The sequence below is a fragment of the Haemaphysalis longicornis genome, unplaced genomic scaffold (assembly GCF_048455015.1).
Source record: "Haemaphysalis longicornis isolate Haplotype H1 unplaced genomic scaffold, Haemaphysalis longicornis Haplotype H1 scaffold_6, whole genome shotgun sequence".
Classification (NCBI taxonomy): Eukaryota; Metazoa; Arthropoda; class Arachnida; order Ixodida; family Ixodidae; genus Haemaphysalis; species Haemaphysalis longicornis.
Genome location: NW_027526407.1, coordinates 70,287,322 through 70,309,017, shown reverse-complemented (window position 1 = coordinate 70,309,017; position 21,696 = coordinate 70,287,322). Strand labels below are relative to the sequence as shown.

General features: G+C 45.6%; 2 protein-coding genes across 2 annotated transcripts in view; both read right to left on the bottom strand.

The window, feature by feature from the left end:
• LOC144142914 (protein MMS22-like) overlaps positions 1-8,127 on the bottom strand; it is an 80,065-nt gene extending 71,938 nt beyond the window's left edge. The window contains exons 1-3 of the mRNA XM_077674752.1: positions 7,868-8,127; positions 7,497-7,671; positions 1,418-1,470 (exon numbers count right to left, since the gene is read on the bottom strand). Of these exons, the coding sequence (XP_077530878.1) occupies positions 1,418-1,470; positions 7,497-7,671; positions 7,868-7,928 (289 nt within the window). The 5' untranslated portion in view covers positions 7,929-8,127. The remainder of the gene's footprint in view (positions 1-1,417; positions 1,471-7,496; positions 7,672-7,867) is intronic.
• Positions 8,128-10,168: 2,041 nt separating this feature from the next.
• LOC144142912 (NADH-cytochrome b5 reductase 3-like) lies at positions 10,169-21,567 on the bottom strand. The gene is made up of 2 exons (XM_077674751.1): positions 20,640-21,567; positions 10,169-13,942 (listed from the first exon to the last, which is right to left on the bottom strand). Exons 1-2 carry the CDS (start codon positions 21,225-21,227, stop codon positions 13,604-13,606), a joined length of 927 nt encoding a protein of 308 aa, XP_077530877.1. The 5' UTR covers positions 21,228-21,567; the 3' UTR covers positions 10,169-13,603.
• Between the last annotated feature and the right edge of the window lie 129 nt (positions 21,568-21,696).

Below are 21,696 nucleotides of genomic sequence, written 5' to 3'. Positions count from 1 at the left end.
TTTCCCGTGGCATAGAACGAGCCATAAAGGCGTCATTTACTTTAACAGCTCTCTTAACAAAGTCATTCAGGTAAAACAGATCAGGAAAGAAATCAGACCCGCATTTGGGACCCCACAGCATTTTCGTTGCCCAGCTTTTGACACGTTGCATCTTCCTTTTGAAACGTTGCAATTTCACAGCTGTTCTAGGACCTCACCCTGCCCACAATCTTCCCACCAATAAAAATTAAAGCTGTTCCAGTTAATGTGAAAGCTGTCGGAAGTGCAGAACAGTGATTCACTATAATGGGCTGTTATCAGCTGTTATCAGCTGTTATCAGCTGTTATGGGACGTTATCAGCTCACTCTTACCACCCATCACGCTCTTCGCCGCCCTGTCTCATTCCTCTCCTGATGAATTCGATGAAGGTTTGTCCAATGCAATTCAAATTTCCTGCCTTCACAGTGCTCACGTGCCCCCTGCCTGAAACTTCACCAGCGAGAGTTCTGTTCTTTTTGTGCTTGCTTTTCCTCCCACACGTGCCGGCGTTGCACTGTCACTTTTTTCGCTTACTACTATTGCAAAAACCGACCCAACCAGCATTCCTAACTAAATGAACGCGGATGCTGGCGGTTAATTACGTATATTCTGCCTCAAATGTACCTGCAGTTTTCTTTGCGCTAAACAATGAGGAGATGTATGACAAGCACCAGCGGCTCACGAGTTTCGAGCGCTTATGACTATATAAACCGCTTGGCTTTTCAAGCCTCTGGGTTACACTGCGACGACAGCCACTACGGCGGAACACCGCGTTGCTCTACTTGGGTCCAGCGAGCAAGCTACAACGACAAGGCGAGCCCCTAAGGTGCTCTGCACTTAAAATATTGTATTGGGCGGAAGAATGGAGTACTTGCGTCGTCTCACCTTCCACTCAACAAAAATGAATGAACGAAGCCAGCAACAGTGACTCAACATCACAAATCCCTCCCACAAAACCATTCTTGAGCCCTGTTCAGTATCACTGCTGGTTTTCACTGCAGTAGTGAGTACAGACAAATTTTGCTTACACAATGACCTCTACAGCAGCTACAAGCAGTCAATGCAGCGCCACAGTGAATCAGACCAGCCGACGCCAAAGGCTATAAAACAATTTTCACAACACAAACCCACAAACCAAAAGGACAAAACCAAGAGTTGGATGGAAGCCCATCTGGAAAACCTATGGGAACAATTAAAAACGAACGTCACGCATAAAAGTTTATAAAAACAAAGATGTTTTGGCTCCCATACAGGGCCCTTGTTTGTAATCTTTGTTTTTATAAGCTTTTTGGTGTTTAAACGTCTTTGTTTTTATAAACTTTTATGGTCGGACTTGTTTTTGATTGTTGCCAAACCAGAAGGACACATAACATAGAGGACGTTACTCAAGATACTCACCTTCTGTGCTCCTGCGAAAGCTTTGGGAAACATCCAGGGTCATGAACTTCGACCTGCGTGAAAACGACAGAAAAAGGTTGTCAGGAGGGCTAACAAATTTTTCCCTGGAACTATGTATACATCCCACTTCGTTATAAAAGATAAAATCCTCCTCCTTGGGAACGTGTACACAAACAGAGTAAGCAGGATTCGCAAGAAACGCACAGCAACAGAAGACATCAATCAAGTACAACTTTATCCCATCTGGGATAAATAGGAAAACTGGCACCTTGAGTTCCTGCTATTTCTTCTAAGGGGGCACATGGGCCTTTCGGACCGAAAAATTGCCCGAAGAAGCATTTTTTTAGGCATCACTTTTCTCTTGATTTGCACAGTATTTCTCCAAAAATCCCATACTTGGAATAGTACCAGGTACTTATAAAAGCCATACAGGCCTGATTTCAACAAGCAAATAACAATTTTCCCATAATTCCTACTTCTTCACCACGATTGGTATCGCAGTGATAGGAAATTCTCAAGAGGTACACCCCAGCATGTAGTGCAGCTAGGAAGGTCATTTCTTTTGCACTGTGAAGCTGAGTATTTAAACCACGCAATAAGGGAAGCAGATTTTTCATTTTTTGCTTTAGTAGTTGTTTGATTAGTGTTATTTTTAATTGGTTAGCAGGAGTATTGCAAACCTAGAAGATAGAATTGAGGTAAAGTAAAAGTGTATGCGATTGCAAAACAAAAAAAACTGCTTCCCACTTTTCATTCTCCACAACTTTTGGTATCTATTGATGCCTTGCTGGTAATTTTTTGTTGAATAGTCCTTTCTCTATATTTCTCAAGAACAATTAAGGAAGATTTTTAATTAAACTGGAAACTAATTACCTCACATGAAAACTAATTGGACATTCAAAATCAGCTAAGAAAACTGAACAAGCCCATAAGTTTTTATCAAAATTGGTTGGAAAGCAAAAAAAAATGTTTCCAAGAATTAATTTTGACAGCACATACCCAGACTAGAGTTTGCAGTGCTTTCGTGTCGCTTTGTTACAAGAGCCAAGAATTCATCAATTTTGAATTTGTCCTTAATGGCGTCCGCCAATCTGTACAGGACAGTAAAGACATAAACTGGCGATGTCGATTGGGGCTTGGGAAATGCCACAGGAGGCGACTATGTTGCCTTTGACATTCCGGATTAGGCAGTTTGTGTTAAGCTTAACATATTGGTTATGCTTTTGACTTGCATGCCATCTTTGCAGTGCATTTAAAGAAAGTCAACAAGTTTGGCTTATTTTTAAAGCACTGAAGAAGACAGTACACCACACACGCAGCCTCAAAGACTCCCACAGGGTCTCACGCTCACTCTTCAATATGTTAATATTTACCAATCTCATGGTTAATGTTAACTTTGCGTTGGTTAAGGCACAGTTTATAACAAGGTCTGCGGTGTATTAAATGCCACCCAGTGAACACGCAAGTGCGCAGTCACAGACAACAGCAGCAACCGGCCGAGAGGACCGCTCAAACAAAACAACACAGTTGTATTTCTGTCTTAAGTTCAAACAGTAAGGCCCAAATTACACATTTTTATTTTAACTAGGAACCCCTTTCAAATATTTTCCGGCTTTTTTGAGACAGCAAATGATGCTTTGTTTGTTTTGAAATAGATAAATAAATCTGGCATTTCTACGTTGTTTCCCCTCCAGTTTTAAAGGACGCAAAACAGCAAGTCGCACAATGTCAGCCAAGTAGCAGCTATGCTGCCACCTAGGAAAAGATGCAGAAAATGTTTGCACATTTCCCCAACAGGAAAAGCAGAGACAGTAATACACAGACAAGTTGCGTAGCTGATGGCACCACTAATCCGAGACTTATGCTGCCAGTTGCTGTACTATTATGAGCAATATGAAAGGGAACACAGGAACGCATAGAAAACCACCTCAGACCCAGCTATGCGTGATACGCAGCGGCCACCGCCGAAAACCAAGTGGAAAGGGGGTCGCTGTTCTAACAACTGTTCCCATTCCCGCCGTGCGTCTTATCGGCGGTCGGACGATACCATATTATCGGCGAAATGACGTAAACTGCTGCTTTGTAGAAATCCCAGCGTGGTGGGAGTGCAAACAGTTAGTGGAAGAGCGCCCTCCTTCCCCCTTTGATTTTCACAGCGCCATCCGCGTATCGCTCCGAGTCTGTTTGCCACGCGTTCCTGTGTTCCCTTTCATATTGCTCATGATAGTACATAATATAGATCCCGATGCTGAAAAGGGACGATAGATCTCATTGTAGTGAAGAGGCCGTGCAGAGTGGGGGCCAATCCGCCGGTACCCGTGGCGTAACGTGCGCGCTAGAGAAAGCAGTATCGAGGAAGCAGGGAAGAAGAAGAAGGACGTCGGAAGCTGTTCGTTTCGGAGGCAGCAAGACGGCCACCCTCGCGGTGTAGGCCCGAGGACCGTCGCCGGCTCTCCCGTCTGAGCCACCGCCCGGGCTGTCAACGAGACAACGGCCGACGAGACCACAAGAAGGTGTTGCGCCAGTCAGCGTGAGCGGTGTTCCGGTGGCATGGAGCGCGGGCAGCGAGGCCTCGGCATGGCGCAGGCCTAAGCACTTCCGTCCCGCCGCTAGCCATCGGCCACCGTCACGTCCCTGCCAGCGAGAGGGAAACTCCTCATCGATTTCACTAGTCTGCCCCGTCGCCATCCAGAGAAGTACGTCTCCACGTCGTCGCATCAGCGATCGTCTCGTCGCGCGATCGGCGTCTCCGAGCGCGTGACTTTCTTCATGACTTTGTGTACTGTCTCCCGCACTTGAATCTTCCCGCATCTAGTTCGCTGGTGTGCTGCAGCGTCTGTTTCGGCTTTCTCCATTACCCAGCTAATATAACGTTGTGTGTGCGTGTGCGAGAACACAGTAGTCAAGTCTCGTGACTTTCTATGCGGCCCGGCCCAACATTCATTACACTCATGTCCCCCTGCATAAATATTTTTATTGCTCTAGTACGACAAGGCAAAACATCCGACCAAAACTAAAACTCAACCAAATCCTACTCCATGTGAAAGGAAAGTTGTTTACAATGCTTAAAGGCTGAGAAGTGTGCATTTTAAAAAAACGTACACTCAGCAGAACTTCATGCATATGTTTGTTTTACTTTACACAGCCCTGCCTTTCTGTTCATTTCAGAAGAACAGTTAGATTAGCTATGCCAATCCCGTTTTATTTTTTCCAATTGTGCCGTCATAAATCCAAATGCGGGAAACAGTATCTGAGGTGCCATTATTATCGTCGCATTTCACATCTTTGTTTTAATATTCAACTGCTGCTAATGGCGTATTCATACGGCACCACAATCTACCATAAGCAGCCAACATGTTCTCCTACTTTATTTCCATTTTAATACTCAGTTCCCCATGCTTCTGCTGTCTGTAAGACATCTTCAGAAGCTGCTTTACCGAATCCACAAACAAAAACTGCATAAGCTTACAATGCATGAATTTAGACAGGGAATAAGATGAAGGTACACTTCTTGTTTCAACTGAAAGATTGTGCATTCTGTAGCCCTCTCAGTTTTTGTGTGACAGTCAACAATACCTAGTTTGCTAAGAAAGAAATAATTTGAGGTGGCATTTTTTTTTTTTTTTTCCCATTTCCCTTCCATTTCTGAGACGTTTCCGAACACGTTACAAAGCGGCCAGCGCAAGCCGGGCACGGTAAATTTGATCGCCACCATCTTCCTGAAAGCCTGTTCTCAACGGCTTTCAAGTTTGTCACAGAAAATCAGGAAAGGTTTGTTTGACGCCATCTTTGCGTGGCGGAGTACAGCAAATTTGGTCGCCAAGCCCCCACTCTTTATAGGCACCCTGCAAGTAGTTTTAAAAGTAGGTGGCGCCTTCTGACGGCTGAATTTATGAGCTTCAAAGGCGTTCACTCGCGCATGCCCGCGTTCGCTGCTGCTGCGTGAGCGGGGAACTACTTGGGATTTTGATCCGGGTTTTTTATTTCGCGGTGATGTTTCTGCAACTGACGGTTCGATGGAGTCATCGCAGTCATGCGGTAACCCCACAGTCACAAAGAAAAAAACTGGGCACAGATGCCACAGCTAGTCGGGAAGGCACGCCAGGCCCGAAGCTTTTTACAGCTTCCCGTCGCAGCCGTGGGAGAAAACTTGAAGACAGAAGTAGATTGTCACCGTGCAGCGAGTGAAGTAAGTGAACTCTGTTAGTTCGGGAAATCCCGGCACGTTACTAAAGCCACTAAGGAAGCGTCAGTCTGCTTTTGGTACAAGGCGGCCGTAGCTTACCGTTTGTTTAACGTCTGGTGGTTTGCAGTTCAATACCCTTCTTTTCGACTCCGTGTGCTCATACTTGTGGCTTGTATATGTATTCGAGAGTAATGACTCAACCACTCATGACATGCTTAGCAAATGTGCGTGTTCGTCGGAAGCCATCCTCTGTTTCTACATTGTGCGCGATTGGCGTCTGTAGCGTTTCTTATTCGTTGACCACTTTGCTCTTCATTCATGCTGATTGAAAAGAACTGCAATATTAGTGAGTAACGCGTGGTACATTACTAAAGATGACGAAAACATGTGCAACGTTCAAGCAAGGAAGGAAAAATATATGTGCAGTGTATTTTGTCGTGTTTGTTGTATGACACAGCCTGGTATTACTGCACTTTGACGTCATTCCTCATTCTTTAATTGTTTCAGTTCGGAGGATTCTTCAACCTGGCAGCCCAGTCGGGACTCAAATGTGTACTCCAGTCATCTTGTAAATGTCATTCAAATAAAACGCAACTGCGGCAAAGCGCTTGCTGTGCTGTATTGACTCATGCTGCCGTATCAACAAGTGCACTTGCGGGAAGTTCAATTTCTCGGGGCCTCACCGTCAACTGCGTTAATTCGGGCGAAAAGGTAGCTGAGGCACACGGCGAAACGAAATAAAAGCTTGTGAATTATTAACAGACGTTTAACACCAGCAATACACGATTAATGTTTTTCTCGAGCTTTTAACTGCAAGCTGGGAACTCACGAGCTAGCAGTTGCTGGGCTACGTTGTTTTGGTTGCTTATTTTCAGACCAATGTAGTACACGAGTTTGCTCTGCTGGGAAAGACATGCTTGGGTAACTCCAGATACGTACACTTCCCGGATCCCGTAAACATGCTTGCTTTCGAACAAGTGGCATTCTTCTTACTGTATTTATGGCTTACTTGAACCCACAATGCAAGCCTCGCGACAAGGCGGCTCGCAGTTTTTCATCGTATGCTGTTGAGCTATAATGGCCAATCCAAGTGTAACGTTTGCTGCAAACATAGCAGAAAAATGTACTCGGCAAAATCTAGCGCCGCGCGCCGTTAAAAACGCTCACATCACGTATTCCCACATTACGGAAAGCAATGCTAACACGGCCGCAGCCCCTCACAGAGCGCCTGCGTGTTTGGCGCCGCCGCCGGCGCGGATGTCAGCTCGATGGAGGCGCCGCCCGACAATTGCAGGGTGTCTATTGGAAGGGAAGAATGATCTCGGTGAAGCTTTCCTGGGAATGTGCCCAGGACATGGCTCCCTCTGGTAGCAGGTGTGGAAAATACGTTTCGAGTTGATAGAATAATTTTACGGCCATCTCGTCTCTGGACGATCGTGCTAATTACACCTGCTTTTGTCGCTGGCTGTGTCAAGTATATGTACACTAGTGGTCAGTAGGTACGGTAGTCTGTTGTGCTGACCAGCTTGCATTCATCTTCTGGCTGCGTTTGCAGCACACACATACAGATAACTTGCTCATTGCATACTCCTTGGTCACCTCACTGCCTCCGTACAAACGCAAAAACCACCACAAGTGAAAATTTTACAAATATTCACTGTTCCCAACTTTCGTTTTTCGTTGTCAACGCAGCTGTAACCCCGCTAGACACGTAATCGCGAATTTAACACATGGATTTCCCCAATCCTTAACGCAAACACGCTTATCCTCAATGCCCATCTTTCGTGCTCGTCTGGATCATGCTGCTTCGCAGTTTTCTAATCGCTTGTCCCTAGGTTCTCCCAGTTATAAATATCCCCCAATTTTTCCCCGTTAGTCCCCAAATGCACATACCTTGCGGACCAAAACAGCCTGGTGAGCTGCGCATGCGTCAGCCGGTCTCGGCAGAGAAGCTGACCGCACAGGCGGACGTAGGGCACGTCGGGGGAGAAGTTGCACGCAGAAGCACCGACACGCACGGCTCTGTCAGTGCAGTCGAACATAACGCCCACGTCTGCGTCGGTAGGCTCTGTAAAATAAGACACAACGTTCAAACAGGCGTCGCTTCGACTTCCGAGAGTAAAGAACCTTCGATGAGCGGTACTGCTTTCCTGATCTCGCGCACCTGCAAACCATCCAACACTGTTGAGTCCCACGTTACACTTTAGGAGTTGCGACTAAGGTTACCAAAGCAGCTAACGGGCGGGGAAAAAACAGTAACGTACCGAAAACATTCCGATCCCTGGGTCGCCCCGGTTGGTGCGGATACGAAGCCACGGATGTCATTTTTAGGTTACACTGCTCTTGGATTTTCACACCCGGAGAAAGATCAAAGCGTCGCAGGGCGCGAAATCACAGATAGTCAATCTGCGCTACATTTCTTCCGAACACGGTGCTTATTACCGCATTTCTGAAACTACAGTTAACTTGCGTCACAGAAAGGTTTCTGCACAAAAAGAGCGCGCTTGTTTGCAAGTGGATTGGATCGGATTCGACAGCGGCTGGGACGCACCGTGGTTGCCAACTGTTGGGTGAAAACAGAGTGTAGTCGTTGTAGTAAACTATTACGAAGGTACAATTTACGTATAAAATGCCTCTGAGTACTAATACAAACTTTTTGTAGCCATTTTTTTCCACTAAGAACTATCCCGCCGAAAATTCAGCCGCAACAACTCGCGCGTCTCTGTGGACGCGAAGGTACCACACCTCAAAAACTGCATCAAAACATCCTTCTCCGTGTCAAGTTTTCAAAGCCGCCCACAGGCAGCACGCTCTACCACTTCATAGTGCTAGTTGTATGCGCGCGCACTAGCCTGGCACTAACCAATCAGTGTATGCTGGTCGAGAGGGCCCACCTCACCAGCAAGCCCTACCAGAATGAGGTCACCTTTCTCCGGGAAAGCGCCCAAACAGTTTCCATAAAGGTGCCCTTGCGCTGTGGCAATCGGCTTTCGTCAGCTTCACCAGGACACCGCCGTAAAACTAGGACATACTTATCTCAAAGACTACGCAGCGCTTCCGGTCGTCACCAGCCCACCTCAACAACCCCCTCGTCGTCCCCAAACACTCCAGATCTTCATACTAATTGCTATGTTTCACCCCCTCAATATCCTCCTCCCACTTAAATTTCCAATGTTTTTCTGTCAATTTCTTCCTCCCCCTCTCCCCTCAGGTACACTTCGTGACGTAATCGATTTTGCTGATTGATTTGTAGGGTTTAACGCGCCAACGCAACGTAGGGCGATGAGGTGCGCCGTAGTGGACGGATACGGATTAATTTTGGCCACCTGGGTATCTTTAATGTGCGCCGAAATCTCATACACACAGGCGTTTTTGCTTTTCGCCTCCAACAGAAAAGCGGCCGCCATGGCCAGGAATTGAACCCGCGACCTCGTGCTCAGCAGCACAACGCCTTGGCCACTGAGCCACTGCAGCGGGTAATCGATATTGCATGGCCAACTTTCAGCCTCTTATGGCCTTGTGTGATTGCAACCAACCTGTAGGAATAATATTAACATTATTTTTTATAGTCATTTGTTCATTTATTCACGCATTACGTAAACAAGCGACGTGCCATGCAGGCACGCGTTTCATGTTATAAGGGATTTCATCCTGGAGCGCTGACGTTCTGCGGAACTAGAGTGAACTAGAAGTATACTCTAGCGGAACCGATGAGCGTTCTCGACGTTATTTCCATAGGCAATTGAGCACAGTAGCACTGCCCACAGCAACCAATGGCAATAAAGGGAAGAGGACAGTAAATGGGAGAAGTTTTCACAGAATCTAGCTTATTTACCTGCCTGCATGTGGTAAGACCTTGCTGAATAAAATTTGTTTAAAGGGGCCATAAAGACAAAATACACGTTGGGTTCATTAAGAATATTGATTCATACGTATAAAAATTATACAAATTTTATCGCATTGCAAACTTGATACAAACAATCGAGATATTAATAAAAACATATGAAGCAGAGGGTACTTCCCAGCTACTGTATGGCGATTTCTCTATGACATCACAGAATAATGTTTATGCCATCGGCAGCCGGCAACCGCCAAGAAATATGACTGGGAAAATTGTAGTGGAGCCTCTCGTACTGTTTGATCATATCAGTGCAGCTAACACACTGCTAACTGCATTTTTTACTGGAGGCCTATATTACATCACTCCTGACCATATCAGATCACTGTAGTGCAATATTTGAAAGTTTTCCCATATTTCTTGCATTTTTATGGTTAACGAAATGTTTTTCGTGGCTGGAAAGAGCCAAGTGAGTTTCCAAAGGCTAGTTCATTCAGTGAACCAATTTTTTTTTTTTGTCTTTACGGACCCTTTAAGTGAATGCAATGAATGAAGGCATTGTTTGCAGCTTCATTTACCATATTTATTCGATATAAGGACAGTTTTTTTTTTTTTCCAAAATCGAATAAATACGGTAACTCTTGTTTCAAAACTTTCCCCACCTGTCCCTCCTCAATGGGATGAGAGAAAGGCATCGAAGCCTCAACATGAAAAAGCAAATGCACACTTCTTAATAAACCAAGAATATTTTTATTACCTATAAAGCAGCTACACTCATTCTGCACTTGCAGCAATATAAAAGAGCGAAACATCAGTGTGCGTCAAGAAGGGCAACACGCTCTTTGCCAAAAATAAGTTAGGGCTACGGCTACCACTCGCACCTTGTACGAAGGTAGACACTACATCCAAGTCACGTGATGTACATTTCACATAAAATACTTAGTCTCTGTACAGAGGTTCCTTCAGTGTGCAATGGTCGAGCCGACCAACTTGCAGATTAGTTGTGATTGCAGAAATTACCAACCAATTAACAAATACAAACACATGGGAACGTAATCAAAGCAACTGAAATCAATTCAAGGAGCGATCTTCAAAGACTTCTCACGCTGATATTGGGAAACTGGTGGTGGTAACATCAGATAAATCTGTTGTGGGCGTGATAAGCAAAAAAACATTTACCTAGGAATAAAGCAACCAAATATGACTTCTTCAGATGTAACAATAGGCCTAGAAACTTCGCACAAACAGCGTGATAACAGACAGTCTAGTTAATAGCTCCAAAGTGTTCATCACAGTTACACGAGACAACAGGCTGTTATAAGTCAACTGCTCTGAGGAGATAAAGTATCACTTCAGCCGTCAGGCACATCTTATAAGCGTATTTGGCAAGAGCAACTCCAATGGGATGTCAGTGCAGTGGTATAAGAGCAAGTTCATTTGCTTCCAGCAAACAAAACATTACATGAGCATATAACCGGAAATGTATTTTTACTTCCAACAGCATTGGTAAGAATTCAAAGTACAAGAACTTATACGGAAAAAATCAATAAAAATATCAGAAACTGAGAGATACGTGGCTCCAAGTATTAGATGTGTTCGTTGAGCGGAATAATGAACGGAGATGTTTCCAATGGCAGTGGAATCGTTAAAATGCGAATTCACGGGTAAAAACACAGCTATTGTAAGTCAGGGGCATCGGAGTAGCTTTGCATACTTATATGAGACTTATAAGAACACAAACAGAAACACAACCAATAGTCAAGAGAGACTGATCAACAAAAACTACAGGGACAAGTGCAGCTTACTGGCAGCGCTTATGAAAACTATGTAAAATAAAAAAAATGAAATGAAAAGGCTACCACAAATTGAGTGTGATACAGGGTACTACAGGTTGGCACAAATTTTAGTGTTCGTTTGGCGCCACCCGTCAGACAACAAAAAGTGTGATCTGATTTATTGAACAAAAGCGTTCCGTACGATGCATGTTTGACTAGCACTTGATGTTATCCCAGGACAGCTTGTATCACCACAAGTGAGGAGAACAAATCCAAGTCTGCACCACTCAAACTCGTGGCGAAGTACTGTTATCTAGTGTCCGACAAGCTTCCTATCTTTTTATCTGAGGTGTTCGTTTGGCCAATGCTCAAACACTGAACAAAACGAATTGCCTAAATTCTTTTTTGTCCCTGAACTTTCTTGATTTCGTGACGTTAAATCTTTCTTGCTTTAAAGGAGCACACGATAGCCTTTTCTGTAACACACAAGCCGTTAACTTCATTTTTTTGTTTTAATATAATAAGAAATGAGAGAGCACCACAACACCGTGATATTGTGTTTGCAAATTTAATCCTACCGGGCTGAAAGCCTTCGCCCCATTTTGAAATTTAAAGCAGTTGGTAAACAGGTAGGAGGAGTCACTTTTCAAACAACTTTGGTTTTTCAGACATTCTCACAGTGGAATTTCCTAAATAGGACGAAACAAGCCACAAATTCACAACACCGACCCACGAGCTCCCACCCAACAACACACGGCTGGAAATTTTTGCAACACTGCAATCAGATACAACAGCAGTAATAACCAACATTCTACATTTTATAAACTTTTTCTCTGGAAACTTTCAACAACTGTATATCAACCATGTGCTTTTTGGACGAGTGAGTCTCTCTGCAGAGGCAACAACAGGCCTTCAATTGACAACACTGTTCCGTACATTGCTCCTCGACAAGAGACGGACACCACAACAGCAGTGGTGGGGGCGGAAGGAACAGTATGTAAAAACCTGCGTCCAAGCATTTTTTTTTTTTTGCGTTAGAGAACCTTTTCTTTCTGGCAATTCTCATGTGCGTATAAGTTCTTGCGTACCTTGGTCACAGCAGTTTCCTTAAAAGCTATGGATCTACGAATTTATGCAATCTTACTCAACGTGGCTAATGTCATAACAACACCAAGAAGAGTGGCAATGCAGAGAACAGAAACTTTTCAGAACCCGAACGCGTGGGCTTAGACCGTATGGTTCCGTACAGTGAGCAACCCACATGCGCGAACATACGTTGTAAAAGCCTACACAGTTACAAGCCTGGGCAGGTGAACCTAGACTGCAGTTCCTAGCTTGCGTGGCTCCCCTAGACTATACGGTTCCATACAGTAAGGAACCTGCATGACTCTTAGCTTTTACGAGTGAACATGTACTGCACAGTTTTTTCCAGTTAGGAACATGACCAGGTTCCTATAGATAAACCATCCTTTATAGATGAACCCAGACTGTGCGGTCTTGCTGCATGCAAAGGCTCCTAGCCTTTGTAGATGGGTGAACTTATGACTGCAGTATTCCATATGTTTACAAATATCTATAAATGTCCCTTATCGGTACGAGTGAGCTTAGACCATACAAGTTCCATACAGTTAGGAACACATACAGGTTCCTGGTGCTTGTGCTTGAACCTTGACGACATGGTTCCGTAAATTTACAAACACTTAAAAGTATTTCCAAGCTTTTGCAAATGAACTTCATCCGTACATGTTGGAGACACATACAGGTTCCTAGCCCTTGTACTTGAACTTAGACCGCATGGTTCCGTAAATTTACAAACATGTACAAGTATTGTGAACTTCGTGAATGAACTTCAACCGTACATGTTGGGAACACGTACACAGGTTTGCAGTCCTTACAAGTGAATTTGCGCTAAACAGTCCCATACGGTCTGAACCCAGCCCAGGTTCTGAAACTTCCTCCATGTTTTGGCCTGATCTGTGACAATGCTTTATTCTTTCACTGCCACCGATTCAAACCAACTATTTCATACGGGGGATACGGGGACAGCGGCAGCATTGCTTGCGACGAAGTCTAGTAGGTGAAGCACCCCTTGGGGCTGAGGAACACGCACAAGTTCCCAGCTCTTGTGCTTGAACTTAGACCGCATGGTTCCGAAAATTCACAAACATGTACAAGTATTGTAAATTTCGTGAATGAACTTTAACCATACATGTTGAGAACACGTGCACAGGTTTCCAGCCCTTACATGTGAACTTACGCTATACAGTTCCATACGGTCAAAACCCAGCACGGGTTCTGAAACTTCCTCCACGTTTCGATCTGGTCTGCGATGATGCCTTATTCTTTCACTGCCACGATTCTAATCAACTCCTTCATACGGGATACGTCTAGTAGGTGAAGCACCGCTTGGGGCTGTACATCAGCTTCTCCAGGTTGGGCTTGCATGCGAAGTTGATCATGGGCGGAGGGCCGCACATGAGGATGATGGAGGAGGACGACGGTGGCGGGAGGTTCTGCTCAATCATGTCGGCGCTGACGAAGCCGACGCCCTGCGTCCAGCCGTCCTTTGGCCGGTCCACCGTGAGGAAGAGGCGGAAGCGGTCCGGATTCTGCTGCAGCACTTCCTCCAGCTCCGGACGGAGCAGGATGTCGTCTTCCGTCTGGTTGGCGAAGATGAGCGAGCAGCGCGTCTTGTCCGCAGGGTCGCTGAACACCTGCCGGATGATCTGCGGCGGCAAAAAAGAACAAGGATGAAGGCAAAACTTGAGCACAGTTGCGCACACAACAGCAATAATTAACGTTTGTAGATCTTCACACTTCTTTTGTATAACAGATATATTGACATGCTGTGTTTCCCATACATTTCCTTGGTGATGTGCGAGTTATGGAATACATGAAGCAACACTTCACCAAATATGGCTTTATCCCCACCAAATTTTTCAGGGGGGTGGGGCTCAGGTTGATTCCGACCACCTAGGTATCTTTAACAAACGGCGAAATCTCAACACTCAAGAGCTGCCACCACGGCTGGAATCGAACCCGCGAAGTTGGGCTCAAGCAGCACAACACCTTAGCCACTGCGGCAGGTTCATTTCCTTAGAAACGCATGTGTGAACTTGGGAATACATGATGCAACGCTTGACCGAAAATGATTTCATCCCTACAAGCATAGCCATGTGTACGTGTTTCAAAGTGGTGACCTCCTTGTCATTTACTCTTTATTTTCGGCTTTATGTGTCCCCAACTTGGTTCATGAAGGTAGCCAGAAGTCTCGGAATTGGTCACTTCTTCTTTCCTGTGTTGTTGTAAAACCTAGGGCTGCTACCTGTTACCTTAAAATCAATTTTTCATTGTTGCAAAGACAGTAAACCTTAACACTATGCAAGCGGTCTTCCTGGCCTTTAACTTAGTTCAATGCACTTTTCAGACAATTTATGTGGACCAAACTGCATTTAAAATAAAGTATGCGCTCGAGAATGCTCAGCTGTGGCAGCTTCTGTTCATACCTTGTGCTTTGCCATTTACTGCACGTAACTTCTTGCAGGCAACGATACACCTCTTAAAACTTACATTTAAACAGGCAGTTTTATCTGAAAGTGGCAGGTCTTCCCGAGCCAGAATCACCCCTCAGGTTAACAGACGTCCGAGGTGATAGTCTGTATTGCTAGGGCAGTGACCTGCCGATGTGGCAACAATAGTTCGCTTGGAATCCCGCCAAAACCTGGATAATACCATTTGCACACTGGATGCGGGTTCGATTCCCGGCCGCGGCGGCCGCTTTTCTGATGGAGGCGAAAAGCAAAAACACTCGTGTGTACGAAATTTCGGCACACGTTAAAGATCCCCAGGTGGTCAAAATTAATTCGGAGCCCCTCCACTACGGCGCGCCTCATCGCCTGCGCTGCATTGGACGCGTTAAACCGTACAATCAAATCAATGAAATCAATCATTTGCAGACTACTCTAATACACATGATAGCTTATCAAAGGCCGAAACAGCTAGCCAGAAGCTGTGACCTCTTGAATCCCTACAGTTTGCTTTGTATCAAGAATTAGGACAGAATTGTAACCGATATAAGCATTTTTGTTACTTTGCTCGTGAACTAACTTGCAACTAATCTGACCGTTTATGTTGTCAGCCATGTTTCAGTCCAATACCGTACTTCAACAACGATGCGTTTACTGGAATGTAGGTCAACCGGAGTACATGACAAACTGAGAAATTTTAAAGAACTCTGACACATTTCCTTTCAGACTTACTGATTTCTTACAGCTATCCCATAGTATAGAGTAGCACTTTATCATACATAAGTATTTTACATGTATTCATCATCATCATCATCAGCCTGTCCACGCCCACTGCAGGGCAAAGGCCTCTCTCACAGATCTCCAATTATCCCCGTCCTGTGCTAACTGCGACCAATTTATACCCACAAACGTCTTGATCTCATCTGCCCATCTAACTTTCTGCCGCCCCCTGCCACGCTCGCCTTCTCTAGGGATCCACTCTGTTCCCCTAATGACCAACGGTTATCTTGCCTTCGTATTACATGCCCTGCCCATGCCCATTTCCTCGTCTTAATTTCTACTAATATGTCCTTAACACGCGTTTGTTTCCTAATTACACATGTTCCATGTATTACACAGCATTCCATGTATTACACAGTGCTAAAGAACTTTGCTACAGATAGTGTTTATGGCAAAAGAAAAAAAAACACGAAAATCAGTAGGATGCGATTGTGTACCCCACACACGGCTTTAGAGACTCAGTGACCTTAGGGGCCGTTCATGCAGCATTCCAGGTTCCCACATGCGAATTTTTGCGAGTGGAAACGGCATCCATAAATATTGGAACACATAGGTAGCCCAGCTCTCGGATAAATAGCCTGATAAAAAGCTACGGTCTGACACAGCCAATCTGGCCAACATGCCCACAGCTGGCCTGCGAGCCTGATGTGCTTCCCAAGCACTGTCACAGCTGTTAGTAGCGCCGCGAAAAAGTATCACGCTCATACAGGATTCAAAGCAAAAAGCTATTGCCCCAACTGTAATGTAGGGCAGTTTATAAAGCGACATGCAGGAAGGCACGTAGGCAAGGTGAAAGCAATGACAAACATAAATGACGGATCAAGTGGTTTATTGTGTCGCAGGTTTAGTGAATCTTTATTTATTTCAGTGACTGAGTTCGCACGACTGCTTGAGCGGCGAACGAAGGCAATAACAGCCACCTTGATTAGAACCAGAGTATAATACCGCTGCTACACTTGCCTCCGAATGTCATTTGAACCGAATGTTATTTGACTCAAATGAGGGGCTTCGAATGCCATTCAGAATCCGCCGTGCTCCACTACAATGGACCTTTTTCCAGTACCGGTCCTTCTGGCGGCTTCCATGGCGAACTAAAAATGGCAATAAGGCACGGCCCCCAAAAAGTCGGGCTTCCGGAGAATTCGTGCACAAAATATCCTGGTCCTGCAGTCCGTCCCGCCCTCCCGCTCTCACCCGTACCTTTCACTTGAATGTCACGGTAGCAGGCACACGTTCCTGTGACTCAAAGCGTCCCTTCTTTACTTCGTTTTATTTTTGTTACTCCCTCACTGGCAGCCACTAGTCGCAGTGTGGTCAGACTCGAATGTCTTTGCCACTTTACTTAGGAAGCCTTTTTTGCGTGCATGTCGAACCCACCACGAGTTGTCGAAAGGGAAAAAACATGCCACGGTAGAAAGCATAATCGGTCCCCAAGCAGCAAGCTGAGGGGCGCGCCGTTTTGTTTATTTTGCTGGAGGTGCCTGCCAAGAATGGCAGACAGGCAGCCCGCGCATGCGCAGGTTGCTACTAAAAAAAGGTCCATTTTGTTGGCATTTGAAAGCTTTATTGCTCGCCTTGCTGCATAACGCTGCTGCTGTCGAGTTCGGTTTTTACACAATAATCCAACAATCAAACTTAGGAGCAGTCCTTGGCATTAAAAGGATATCGAATTATAAATGACGCAATCTCTGAAACAGTGTTTGCTCAATTCTGAATCGCAATCGAGGTTTTTTGTGCTGTTTTGAGCTGCCTGGCCTCACTGGTTTGCCGCTAGCTCCTCGCACTGGTGCTGAGAATATGGAATTATTACACCTTGATATCACGATTTAAGTGAACGAGAAGTAAACAAAGTCCCACAATTAAGAATATTTTGTTTGTTTTAAGTACGCCAGTCATGTATAGCACAACTTCGCATTTGAGTCAAATGACATTCGGTTCAAATGGCATTCGGACGCTAGTGTAGCAGGGGTATAAGTAATTGCAGGCAATTTCAGGGAATAATTTTGCACTGTGGTCAGCCAGCAAGCATAGACATCTCTGCACACACTATCATCATCATAGTCATCACCAGCCTATCTACGCCCACTGCAGGGCAAAGGACTCTTCCATTATTCTCCAATTACCCCGGTCCTGCGCTAACTGCGACCAATTTATCCCCGCAAACTTCTTGATCTCATCTGCCCATCTAACCTTCTGCCGCCTCCTGCCACGCTTGCCTTCTCTAGGCATCCACTCTGTTGCCCTTAATAACCAACGGTTATCTTGCCTTCGCATTACATGCCCTGCCCACATCCATTTCTTCTTAATTTCTACTAATATGTCCTTAACACGCGCTTGTTCCCTGACCCACTCCGCTTTCTTCTTGTCCCTTAATGTTACGCCTATCATCTTCCACTCCATTGCTCGCTGAGTCGTTCTCAATTTAAGTTGAACCCTCTTAGTGAGCCTCCAAGTTTCAATGCAAGTTTCTTGACACACCATGCAAGTGTCTAAACCAGGCCTACCGCACTCTTGGTCTTGTGGGCATTCCAGTAGTGTTCACAAATGCATAATACTTGCCAGCTAGCGTGATAAGGTCTAGCACTGTGGTCAGGCTCATAGAAGTACTGTATGGATCAAATAAACCCCGACTGCTTCAAAGTTATACTGATCAGCACACATTACTAGCCTGTCATTTGTCTCTCACAAGCAATCTCAGCCAGTCAACGTGAGTGACAGCCAGAGATGCGTTAAAAGAATATTGCATTTTATCCGACAATGGTGCACAGGCTGCGAGAACTGCAAAAGACGCAATACGAACTGGGACACCAATGAAGAAGGGAGTTAATGATTGTTTTATTTTGAAACACTTGATAGAAGTTACATTAAGAGGCGCTTCGCACCACATTTGGATGGACTGTTTTGTTCCCAACTGTTTGTGGGATCAATTCTCCAGCAAGCACATGACGACGGCTCAAGAGAATTCAATTTTGACCGAAACCAAGCAAGATCAAAGATGTAAGTACAAAAACCGCGCCAGAAAAGTGCCAGATTTCTAGACTTGCGAACGCTGCTTTGTCACATTAAACTAAGTACGGTTGTTCATACCCGATTTTTACACCCCAAACGTGTGTCAGGAGAATCGGGTTAAACCATGATTCCTCCCCGAATGGACCTTTTTAAACTAGCGATCTGCACAATTATGCACTGATGGTCCGCTGTTCTCAACCAGTGCTTGCTGGAAGCAAGCCCCACAAACACATATGCTTTCGAACTCATTGAGTATTGGCATGACTCGACCGCTCGCTACCGGCCAGGCTGCAAATGCTGCACTGGCATTGTTGTGCCTAGGTAATAGAAGCTGTGATGTCGAGAACTTTCTATCAGATGAGACACGCGTTCAACGATTGGACTGGTCTTGAATGGAGACCGAGATGTTACGCACGCAGAGGATAATGTATGTAAACAAGGATGTTGAAAAAAAATCGATGACCAGCTTTTCGTAAATAAAATGTTTCATTTCTTAGAAGCTATCAATGCTCTTTACTGTCATCATTTGGTCTTTCATTTAAAGAAAAAAAAAAACACCAAATTTTGGGGGAGTATTGGCTAGAAAACCCTGATGTTGTCCCCCATATTACCAGCTTGAAACAAACACAGATTTTAACGTGATAGCGTTAATTAAGAAGCTTGCAATACCTTCTGGTAAAACAAACTGAGTGTATGACATAGCACATCTGTAGATTTACCCCGAAAAACCCCGAATTTCGGAATCGTTTTACAAAACAACAACCCAATTTCTCCCCGATTATTAGGTTGAAAAAGTAGCACCCGATATTTTACCCCATGATTTTAAAAAACCATCAAACCCGAAAATGAACAACCCTAATTATAAGCCGTATTCTTATTGAAAACACTATGTGCTTGAGAACTGCTCTTCACTAAAGACGTATTTCCCTATGCAGTGCACACCAAAGCTGAAGGAGAAGGCATTCATCCCAGTTTTCCTACCCAACAAACAAACAGAACATCCCACCCCAATGAAAGGTGTAACGTCATTAAAAACTGCTTTCATCTATCAGCTCTACTATTTCTCAAGCACAATTGTGCAAACCAAAAACTGATAATCTCACACTGTCCCAATGAACCTGGCATGGCATGAGCACTGCGCCTTGACCTGTACAGCCAAGGGACATCACAAACTCAGCCAGTGAGTTCCGATACAAACTTTTCTGGGAAAGCCGAGTTTCCAAGACTTCGTACGCAGAGCTGTCAGGACCGCACCACGAACATTTAATCCCATTAGTACAGTAAAAACACGCCAAACAAAACCCGACGAATACTGTTCCTTTTATTTGGAGTACTATTTTGTATCTGAAACACCTAACAACTCAAGCAGGCGTGGTTGAGTTCCAGTGTGAACATTTAAGTGGTTCTCATTTGATGTGGGTGCATATACCGTACACTCCACAAACCACTCGAGAACCAAAAAGAAGCTGCTTTACCCATTATTTTCAACCTGACTCCCCCCACACCAGACTTCATTCTTTTCAAAACGACCTTACTTCCCCGACAAAAGAGTTCATTCTTCTCAAAACTGAAGATTAGAGACTAGCTGACAACCCCACCCCAATCGCCGCCAAAAGTACAGCTCTTCTGGGTAAACGCAACACAGCTGGTAGAGTGCACGTTGTAGTCTTTTAAAACTTCTGTTTGCACTTAGCCGTCCTCTTTCCTGGTGCCAGCATTTCCTTCACGCCGCGGCCTCGGTTTTTACATCCGGGTCAGAGACAAAAGCGACGCCCTTGTCGAGGCGCACGGGCGTTGCTACTGTTATCTGGAGTGTCCGACACGACATGTACCGTGAGCCACATTCCAGAATCGATGCCGGCAACACCGAGCAGCCGTCTGCTCTGAATTGCAGGAAAGTCGGCTTTTACCCACGCCAGCTGGAATACGACATCATCGACGCTAACTAAAAAGAGAGCAGCTTGTTAAAATAGCTGGGAAAGTCGAAATGCGTGTGCGGCGGCGCGAACGAGGTTGAGAATCGGGCGGGATCAACCTCGTATTGTTTGTAAACACAACGCTAAACGCAACAACAGACACGACGCCACTTTCGACGATACGCTCTTACCTGTAGCATAGGCGTTATGCCCGTGCCCCCAGCGATCATGCCGATCTCGGACGCGAGGTGAATCTGCGGCGGCGACTTCTTGTCCGGTTGGATAAGGAACTTGCCTCTTCCTTCGTAGCGGATCAAGCCCGACGGACCGCGGACCTGAATCGTGTCGCCGATGGACATGCCTTCAAGATGCTGCGACATCTTCCCACCCTCGGGAAACTTTGGGTGGACATTTCGGAAGTAAACCTTCACGACGAGGTCGAAGTAGCCGTGGTGGCGGTCGCTGGTGACGGGCGTGTACGGGCGAAGCACGATCTGGCCGTTGACGGTCGCGATGAGGTAAATGTGCTGGCCGGTGGGTAGTCCGAGCGTGTGCTCGGCAGTGGGCAGAGCGAAGCGAAAGCGACGGGTGTCGTGGCTGATCTCCTCGCGTTCGATCAGCTTAACGTTGTACTTGACGTCGGGGTCTTGCAGCAGCACGGGCGTCCGGTACCGGGAGGTTAGGTACCGGTACAGGAGGGCTGCGGCCACGGCCGCGCCGAGACCACTGAGCACGACGAGCAGCGACATGGATTTGACCTGGGAGCCGTATCGCCGCATGGATGGATGCGTCGAGTTATCGCTTTGCCTTATTTTTTGTTTCTTTCCTTCTCTCGCCCGGAGAGAGTGAAGGCGAGAAGTGGTAGCTTTTTTTCCTTTTCCTCCTTTGTGGGCACCTGTTTGAATGAGCGTGACGTCCGAGCAGAGCGAGCGGAGAGAGATTTACGATATTTTCTTTTTTGCTTTCCGGACGCACTCGAGGTAGACGTACTGCTGATTCTACTCGCTACGCCATGCTTCAGTACACGCAAGAAATGGGCGGTTGCTTGACGACACAGAGCCTTGACCAGAATGAGGCAACGAGCACGGCGTTTAAAGGTTTAAATGCCTAGATATGTCCTAGATATGTCCTTGTGGATTTTCTTGTCTTCGGTTTCGTACTCTGCGCTAGTAGTAGTATAGAAGGCTCTGTGCGCTAGGCAACCGAGGCGACTCCATCGATTCCGCGACAGCCTTGACTGGGCGCGAG

What these genes read in the sequence shown, in the direction of transcription:
- LOC144142912 (XM_077674751.1), bottom strand. Translation starts at nt 21,227, where the DNA reads ATGCGGCGATACGGCTCCCAGGTCAAATCCATGTCGCTGCTCGTCGTG. An exon ending in GCATAACGCCTATGCTACAG is followed by an intron (nt 13,943 to 20,639) that starts GTAAGAGCGTAT and finishes TTGCCGCCGCAG; the next exon opens with ATCATCCGGCAGGTGTTCAG.